We start from the raw sequence: 9,901 nt of genomic DNA, 5'->3' as shown, positions 1-9,901 counted from the left end.
CCAAACCACAACAATCTAATGAAACTCAAATATTTTTTATTCAAGTATTAGTCTTGTGATTTAAAGTCTAATGACATGTTACTCAACATATTTATCTATCTTTTATAATCCAATTAATCCAAATTATACATTTGACTAAAAGAGATGGTTATTAAATTCAATTAACTTCAACTGATACAATAAATTTTATTTTTTTTAAATATCACTCATCAAACCAAATTAACTCATTTTTTACTATTTTACTTTAGGTTTTTAAAAAAAAATGTAAAATCCAAGTAATTTATCTTAATTGGCTTAAATCTTTCTCTCCCAAATCCAAGTTAAATTTATTTGTCATCCCCTCTGCTATAAACTACATTCCTTAAATTTAAACTAGTTTGAAATGAAGTCTAAGTTGATATTTGAAGCCTATCATATGATATATATAAATGCTCAATCAAACTATCACAATGTATGTCCCAACAAAGAGACTTAATTCTATATCTCATCACTCATCACACACAAGGGGAAACCCCAAATAGGGACGAATCCTAACAAATATAAGACCACAATCACAACCAACAACAATGGTTCTCTTACTCTATACATGTACTATATATATATGGTATACCTCCCATATCACTAACCACAATTCAATGTGACATGTTAGCTTGTACATTTATATTGGGAGAGATCAACAATTGTATCAGGGTCACCTTCTCTTAAGCAATCAAGTGGAGGTATAGTCATGGTCTCTTGAGTTCCATAAGCATTCCAGCAAAAAGGGTTATCTTGTAATTTCCCTTCATATGGCAAAAGCTCAATTTCAGAGAGTGTTATGTTAGTGCAGGCCACAGTGTCGCTGCATGCGAAGTGTATAGGAGGGGTTCTCACATCATAAGTACCCTTTATGTTCCTATATGATACATCATTTACATGCACAGCTGAAGTTTGATTGAGACACTCCTTGGACAAGCAATAGTATTGGTCAATGATGATGCAGTTCTGCACATTCTCCATTTGGATGTTTTCAAATCTTAGGCCATTCACTGAGCCTGTGCCACCTTGCCATGTCTTGATCCTAAGACCATTGTCTGATTCCTTTATGATGGTGTTGCGAACAGTTAAGTTTGAGACACATGCCTGAGAATTGTGCACTCCAAGGCTTCCAATGCTGTGGAAATGAAATGACCAATGTAAGCATTTGGTGATATAAAGTTTTCAAAATGGCTTTGATTTCTCTAACTAAAACAATAGAATACAATATGATGTTCTGGAATCATGAGGGGATACAAATGAAGAATAGAAATTGTTGTCATATTAATGATTGGGGAGTTTAAACTCAATTTAGTAGTTGCTATTACTAATTTAAAACTCAATTTAACTTGAAATTAAGATTATGTGTGTTAACATATTACATACCTTATACCATGGGTAGGAGCACAAGTTACACCCTCTATGTCCACATCTGAGCACCCAGGACCAATCGAAATGCAATCATCACCTGTTCAAAAATTACATTATTCTCTAAACTACTTTCTGACATTTATAAGAAACAGAATCAAACTACCATATTGAACAAGTGAGACATTGTTCTTTAGTCTTTACCATTGCTTATCATGGAGTTATATATCCCAACACCCTTTGTGTTCCCTAAGTGGATTCCATCAGTATTAGGACTGAGTTTAGGTGAAGAAATTGACAATTTGTCAATTATCACTCCTTGACAACCATCGAATTTTACATGGAACATAGGACTATTTTGAATTTTCACCCCACTCAGCACCAAATTGGAGCTCATGAAGAACCGTATCATCTATAATTGAAAAGCGAAACAATTGTAAGACAAATCATAATGATAGGAAAAAAAATGTAAACAGTTATGAGTAGTTCACTCACTGTAGGGCTTTCACATGGTCCTGATACAGTCTTTCCATTAGGACCCTGAAATGTCATTTTTTATTTTAACATTTAGTTTGAGTTCATTCAAAATTAAATAAATACAACACTAATGTCATGTTATAAATGTCATTATATACTTGGTTAAATGATTACCCTATGAGGTTTGCAAGGAAGATCCCACCATTGTTCCCCATTGCCTTCTATGATTCCTCTCCCGGTCAGAGTCATTTGATCAAGTCGATAGAATACAAGCCATTGATCGCGACTATCTTTCTTAGGCCAGGATTCTGGTCCATTTGGTGCCATGAGAGTACCATCAACCTGTTTACATTAGACCGACATTAGTAGTAATAAAGAAAATATGAGTTAGCCACATAAATGAACTCCACACCAGATCCACCCAAAACCTAAAGGCAATAGATATATGAGTTATTGTACATATATTGCTCAACATGCCCCTCTTCATCCAATGTAAGATTCTTACTCCCATTTTCATTCCAACATATATGTTATAAACAACAACAACAACAGTAAAGAAAAATGATGTGAAGAAGTAGGAAATTGAACAAGCTTCTTACTTGAAACACAAGTCCTGGCTTGCATGGACCTGAAAAGATAGTTGAAGTGATTTTGAAATAGTAATTTTCTGGAAGAAGAACAACCCCTGACTTTACTGCACAGGCTGATTTCCATGCTCCCACGACTGCATCAGTGTCATCAGCTGAACCATCTCCAACCGCACCAAAGGATCTTACATTGAAAATGTTGTTTGAAGGGTTAGAGGGTACACTAGGGGAAGTGGAAGGGGGTGAAGGGTTTTTTAATGTAGGGGACTTAGCAGGTGGCTTATGAGCAGGGGAATTTTTGTTCTGCCTCTTGTGACTGTGGTATCTTCCTTCCACATTATCCAAATTATGGGTAAAAAGAATCATGGTTATCCATAGGATAAAAGACCAACGAATGAGACTCATTATTAGTTTCAAGTCCGAGTTTAGACGCTAAACTTACAATGTCTCCACCAATATGATGATATCTGTGGATGGAAAATACAAATATATAGCTTCAGAAATCTTGTATTGACGAAGAAAAATGGTGTAGATTTAAACTAACTTCTAGAGGGTTCGAAGCAAAATGGCCTAGTAAGGATAATTCACTATCCGGATTCCTGAAGCAAAGGTTCTTATTTATACTGAAAAGCATACATTAGATAGCCCGTGAACATATTCTAAAGTATGAGGTGGACACATGTTGAATCCTGGTTGATTCAGTGCCTCAAAGAAACAGTTGGACAATTTTGGAGGATTTAGAGGTCAATGTTTTGCAGTAACCTGCCACTGTGTCTTTGTTCTCTAACCTCATTTTTATGATTGACTTTCTTATTTTAACTGCATATGTTCAATGTTTTGTGATCCGTGACATGATGCCTTAACTATCTTCTTTGTTCTTGGACCTAGTTTAACACTATTAGTTTCTCTTTTGTATTTTGTGAATTTGTTTTCAGAAACTGCATTCTGAACAATTTTCTAAAGTGTATGTTTAGCTCCTTTGAGGCTCAAGTTTTCTAGAAATTTGTGCTAGCACTAACCATATTTGTATTACCTTTTCTTCTTTTTGTTTCCAATTTTGTCATCAGTATTTTCTCTATTTACTCTCAAAAGATAAAAATGAATTATGTGTAGTACAGTGGGGGGAAACAATTCTACATCAAGGTCCATGGAATTTTGAGTTTTGTTCTCACAACTGATTACTTGTCCTAAACTATGCATGTGAGTTTCATGTGTCATTTATGATTTTTTATAGAAGATGTTATAAGCCTATAACTGACAACTTAGGTTAAAACACGTGAACAATAAGTTCTTTTGTGGTAATTAATTAGACCAAATATATTTTACCTTTAAGGTAGAAAAAAAAAGAGTATTTTAGTGTAAGATGAAGACATGTAAAATTACAGTAGAGAAGAAATAAAAGCCCCATGATTTACTATTCAAGAAAATGATCAAAATAATTGTGAAAATGAAAATTTGGTGTCTTTCTTGTGTTTGTGTGTTTTATAGCTTGGAAGAGGTCAAACTGATATATGCAACTATTGAAAAATAACTTTATACGAAATATTGCATGTGAATTATAGATGTTAATTAGAACCAGTTATGTAAATAACAGAGCAACATATTGTAAAATAAAAGGCTGAGCATCATGAGATTCATGAACATATGAAGCTGCATAGAAAGGAACAAAAAATATTGAACTTACATACGGAATCACAGCCACCATTTTTGTTTGAGTTAAACAAATTTTATATTTCCATGTTATGAATGAGAAACTTTCTCTTGCTAGATGAATCAACTAATGAATTTGATTAAGATGTTTTATTTTCTCATCCATGGTGCATTCTACTTTTAATTAATGCAATTTAGATATCACAATCATAATAAATGTATTGCTACACCATTTGTATTGTTTATTTCCAAATTATTTTGCTTGTTTTATTCTCATCACCAACTCATTGCTTGTTTTATTCTCATCACCAACTCAAAAATGCACTCATAAAGTCATTGACCATAATATGTTCGAGGGAATAATACTTTGCTAACATTTTAGTTGGAGGGAATTCAAAACTTTGAAAAGAAAGGGAGGGAAATAGTAAGGGTTAAAATTCTTCTCCACTCAATATTGGATTTGAAAAGAAAAGAAAAAAGTACACTAATTAGATTGTATTATCATAACTTAATACTTTTATTTGTCTATTTTATAGATATAACAATAAACCCATCACGGTGTTTATCCTTCCCATTTCCCTTCTCACCCTTTTAAATCAAACAGTACAATAACTTTTTTGGTTACAAAATAGTACAAAAGTTTGGTAAAAATAGCATAAAGAAAAAGAAGAAGAAAAAAAATGCTTTGGGGGCATGAGAGGAATAGTGTGGAAAGGGGATGTGGTTTTGGTGTTAAAGCAATTCACACGGAGACTATTGAAGAATGTTAAAGATATTGTCTCTAACATTTTTTATTATTGACCCAAAGTTTTTTGTAAGTTTAACATCTTATTTAACTAGTTTCTCCCATAATTTAATCATGAGACTTTACAATAATTTGTGGCTTTAAATCAATAGTAAAAAGATATTAATAAGAAAGTGTTAAATATCGTTAGCATTTCTTCGTGACTATGATTGTTTAACTCGTCGTGGGTGTGAATTAGTAATAGTAAAGAGCGCGACAACAGAATTAATGCAGTCACGGTGGAATCAAATCCGTATGATTTAAAGCAAAACATAAATAGACACGCACGAAGAGATAAAAAAAGTTAGGACATAAAAAGTGACCCTCATAAAAACTAAGATCCCCCTATAATATATATCCATATCTCTTACGTGACCATATTTAACCAAATAAAGGAACATAAAAAAAATCAACTACCTCATGAAGAGTGGTGCAATTTCTCCTCTTTATCTGAGTTAGATGAATGTCTAAGCATATTATTGAGCAACTTACTATGTAAAATATGTGTATTATGAGGAAAAGTTTTATTTTTTTGATAAATTTTATATTATCATCTAATCATAATTTGTCCATCATAAATGATAAATTTATGGCTAAAGACCTATTTTGGTCCTTATAATAATTGTTTGTTTCAATTTAGTCCTACTTTTATTTTTTATCTCAATTTGATCCCTAATAAATTAATTGGTTGCAATGTGAGACTTCCGTCTAAATTATTTAAACGAAGTTAACTGTTGGCCACGTGGATGCATAGGTGGATGTCACGTGGATGCTAAATATCTTGAAAACACCTGGAACCAAAACGGTCCATTCTGAAACCAGAACGGGTCGTTCTGGGTACACACTTGGTGTGTTAATTTTGCATATGAAACGGACCGTTCCAGATGTAAAATTAACACACTACGAGTACAAAAGAACGACCCGTTCTGAAACCAAAAATACAAGTGGGACTAAATTAAAACAAACAGTTATTATAAGAGACTAAAATACTATTTTAGCCTAAATTTATTAAACTTTACGATAATTATTAGATACACAATCATCTAAGCATGAATTGGTTTTTGTTTTAACCTATCACGTGTGTAGGATCACATGCGAGAGTTCAAAAACAAATCACCAATCGCAATTTGAACACAGCAAAAGTTTGTGTCCTGATCGAGAGATTATGGGGTGCACTTTTTTATGTTTGTGGCTCTCTACCACACCACGTGGCACTCGCGGAGTTAGTGGTTGTAAAACAATGCCACCATGAAATAGGAATTCTCATCCTCTCTATTTTTTTATATAATAATTTTGAATGTATAAATGATGTTAAATATTAATTATTATTTTTATAATTAATATTAAATGCCATTTATATATCTAAAATCATATAAATAAATAAGAAATAGAGGAAAAGAATTGGAGAGCCCCTTGAGCTGGACAATAATATTATGATCACATATTCACATCACATGCAACCAGATTCTGCAGAAATCTCTTTTTCTCCTTTACACATTTAGTTTATGGACACGTGTTAGGGGTGAAATCACGGGGTGTATATTTGTACTTGTAGTTTGTGTCACGGGCAAATGGAAGATGGTTAATTATAAAGTTAATCCATATAGCTAGCTTTGTTTTTGGGGTTCTTATTTTGAGACACTAATGTGAACAACATATGAATCTTAGGTATAAAACACTTTATTTTTTCCGTGTATGTTGAGATAACCCATTAGTTTAAACTTATTTTTGTTTGTATGTGCTATGCTATCATTATGAGTTTTTAATGAAGGATACATTATATTTTCATTACTTCATTTATTTTATGATTCAATTTAGTTATATTATTTTTAAATTATTTTATTTTATTTTTTAATTTTTTTTCCAATTTTTTAATATTATCTTTTCATCTAAACATTAATAACGTTAATAAAATATAATGGAAGGACAACATTAAATATTAGTTAAAAATTATAAGATTAAATTAAATTATTTAAAAATAATAAGATCAAATTGAATGATTTATAAATACATAAATTAAATTAAACAAAAATTTATTTAACAATTTTTTTCTATATAAATTAATTTTTTTTCAATTTTGTGATCATTTTTTTTTTTTATTTTAAGTATACAATTTATTGTCAATCATGATTTTATCAAGGTGAATAAGAAAATTTCAAATTTATTTGACAAAAATTTTTAAATAGATTTTTATTTAATTTGTTCATAATATTTTTTAAATATTCAATTTAGTTCTTGAATTTTCAATTTTTTTAATATTATCATTTCATCTAATTTTATTAATATCAATTTTTTTAAAAATAATATTAAATATTTTTTAAAAATTAAAGAACTAAATTAAACCTTTTTAAAATAATGTGACTAAACAGAATCTTAAAAAAAAATAAAGTAACTTCAAAATATAATTTAACCTTTAATTAAACATTTTGAGGAATGTTGTTGGGTGTTTCAAGTTCACATGCGTTTTTCCCTACTCTAAGGAACAAATCCAAGCACGTGAAGGTTATATATTTTCTTAAATGAGTTTTAATTTTTAACACCTTTATGTTTTTATTTTTTGTTTTTTGTTTTCAAAATAGCCAGGGTATAAAATTCTCAAATAGTTTATGGAATTACATAATAATTAAATCTTTGAAATAATTAAAATAAACAATAAATATTAATTTTATTCTTATGGTAAGTCGTACTTTTGCAAAAGATGAGACGCATCATATCTTCACTTAGTTGAGAAGAAAGGAGAAAAGAGGGGACAAATAAATGGGTGTGTAACTCATAAGTGATTTTTTTTTCTTTTTTCTATTATATATAAAACCTTCTTTAAAGTAAGGGAAAGGAAGAAGAGGATATCTTTTCTTTTTGTAATCATAGTTATTTTAATGTTAAATAATATTTTATTTAACATATACATATAAAAATTAAAAATGATTTTTTTATATATAGCACATTAACAACTACGTCACTTAATATGTAATTAATTACTTTTACATGACAATCACATCAAGTATTATCATTGAGCAATGATGTGATAACCAAAAATGAGTTTGAAAAATTGAAAGAGAAAATAAAGAGAAACTAAGCAGTAAGTAAAATCAACGACCCTTGTATATAAATCAACAATTCACTTAATCAAAATTCAAAACGCAAAATCAACAATTCATAATAAGAAAACCAATAAGGATAATACAAATCATGAATTAATTAACCTATAATCAACACTCTAGACAAGAGAACTTCAATCTTTGAACCCTGTCATATCTCAATCATCGACCCCACTTTTCAAAAAAATTAACATTAAATTCTTTCATCTTAATCTTTTCCCCACGTATAATTTTGTTTCACAGGAACTAACATGCACATATGGCAAACATGAAGTGTGTATGATAACAAACATGTTAGGCAATAACAAGAAGTTTCATTGTCTCAAGAATTTTTAAGTTGGGTGTTGATTTGTTTATTGTATGTTGTTGATTTCTTTTATTACATTTTTTTAAAATTCTCAAGCCCTTTTTTTAACAGTTTTATACTATAAAAAAAATTGTAACACCTTAAGAACATAAAAATATTTCAAACAAACAATATTTTATCACGTCTCATTATCATGTAAAACTAGTAGTTCACATGATAAGTCATAAACAGTCACATCGTTAACAATTAATCATATTTGTTAAAGAAATAAGTTGAAAGATTACTTACAATGACAAGAAATAGTTAAAGAATAAATATCATTAAAAAAAATTATAAATTAAGTAAATTTTATGAAAAGATGATAAACTAAAAATATATATATTTTTTTTAAAAAAAGTTACACATAATTGTCACACTAGACTTTATGATAATTTGACAAGTCATATAATTGTCTAAATGACTATCAACTTGATTATATATCACTTACGATATTAACAGATAAAAAGTTTAGGTAGGAAGATTAATCTTAGTTAAGAACTATAAACAAAATTCGAATAAAGTTTCAACACTAAAAATATATTTTTGTAAATCAAAATAAAAGCTTAAAAATAATTAGAAACATTTGATATTTTCTTATATAAAAAAAAAAAAAAAAAAGTCGTACCTGTTAATCTGATGATCAAAGCCAAAGGAGGGTGTTAATTATATTGTTATACTTGTGCATAAAGAAAGATGAATGTTTCACTAGCTATCTGGATTCATTTGTTATTTAAACATTAAAGGGTATTATCTTGGTAGATTTGCATGCATGGGGTGCAATTTGTGATATATATAGTGAGAGAGATAGAGTTTTAGATAGCATAAGAGGCATAATATTCGACGTCATGTCTCGTCCCTGCTTTTAGTAGGCACTAAACCTTCTATCAATGAATATTCTAATTCAGTGATGGTAGTAAGTTAATTTCCATTAATCATTTCTAGAACAGTGACTGCCAAACCTTGTGCCAATTTGCTAGAATCAGATTTTTTTTTTCTTTTTTTAGAATGGTAGAATTTAAGAACAATGTGTATTGGTAAAGGAAATTAATAATTAAAAATCATGTCGGGAATATAATAAATTTTATGATATGATACGTTATTATTATTTTTAACTAGCTAGTAACATTTGCGCCATTTAATTGGCCTAATTTTGAAAATAAATTTTGAATTTGTCATACGAATCGGACCTTCCCTTTGAGTTAACATTATTCTATTTACATTCTTTTATTAAGAAATTACGCTTACATCCTTTATCTCTCATTGCCTTGTTATTTTTTTATTTTTATTTTTTTAAAGGAGGAAAGAGATTTTAAATTTTAATGAGAGAAGTAAAATGGGTAAAAAAATTGTTTCATTAAGAGGTGGTGAAGAGAGGAAAGGTTACTTTTTTCTTATTTTTTTTTTTTAGGTTCGTTGTCGAACGCAGATTTAACGCGACTGCATACACAATGCAGGATTCGAACTCCTGACCTTGCTTAAGCGTGGATCAACCCCTACTACTGAATCACACGCTTGGGGTTACTTTTTTCTTATTTGGTTCAAAGAGAAATGAGAGATGCAGAAAAAAATGAAACAT

At 29.7% G+C, this 9,901-nt stretch overlaps 1 protein-coding gene across 2 annotated transcripts; it reads right to left on the bottom strand.

Annotated features, from left to right (window-relative positions):
• Positions 1 to 394: 394 nt before the first annotated feature.
• On the bottom strand, positions 395 to 9,097 carry LOC109804133 (polygalacturonase At1g48100). 2 transcript variants are annotated; one of them, XM_020365913.3, is made up of 7 exons: positions 8,951 to 9,097; positions 2,460 to 2,914; positions 2,035 to 2,202; positions 1,879 to 1,923; positions 1,588 to 1,795; positions 1,402 to 1,483; positions 395 to 1,153 (listed from the first exon to the last, which is right to left on the bottom strand). In XM_020365913.3, exons 2-7 carry the CDS (start codon positions 2,850 to 2,852, stop codon positions 646 to 648), a joined length of 1,404 nt encoding a protein of 467 aa, XP_020221502.1. In that variant the 5' UTR covers positions 2,853 to 2,914; positions 8,951 to 9,097; the 3' UTR covers positions 395 to 645. The 2 variants fall into 2 exon arrangements, with proteins under 2 accessions (XP_020221502.1, XP_082919679.1); XM_083063553.1 differs by lacking the exon at positions 8,951 to 9,097 and having other exon boundaries at positions 2,460 to 3,402.
• Positions 9,098 to 9,901: the final 804 nt, after the last annotated feature.

Source organism: Cajanus cajan, chromosome 1, assembly GCF_000230855.2.
Source record: "Cajanus cajan strain Asha chromosome 1, NIPB_CcT2T_4, whole genome shotgun sequence".
NCBI lineage: Eukaryota > Viridiplantae > Streptophyta > Magnoliopsida > Fabales > Fabaceae > Cajanus > Cajanus cajan.
Note: the sequence above shows the minus strand (reverse complement) of the source record. Positions and strands in the feature narration are given on the sequence as shown.

Bases quoted from the DNA above. Each gene is read 5' to 3' on its own strand.
- LOC109804133 (XM_020365913.3), bottom strand. From the start codon at position 2,852: ATGAGTCTCATTCGTTGGTCTTTTATCCTATGGATAACCATGATTCTT. The intron at 1,796-1,878 runs GTGAGTGAACTA...TTTCAATTATAG, and splicing joins GACCATGTGAAAGCCCTACA to ATGATACGGTTCTTCATGAG. The intron at 1,154-1,401 runs GTATGTAATATG...TCATTTCCACAG, and splicing joins GCTCCTACCCATGGTATAAG to CATTGGAAGCCTTGGAGTGC.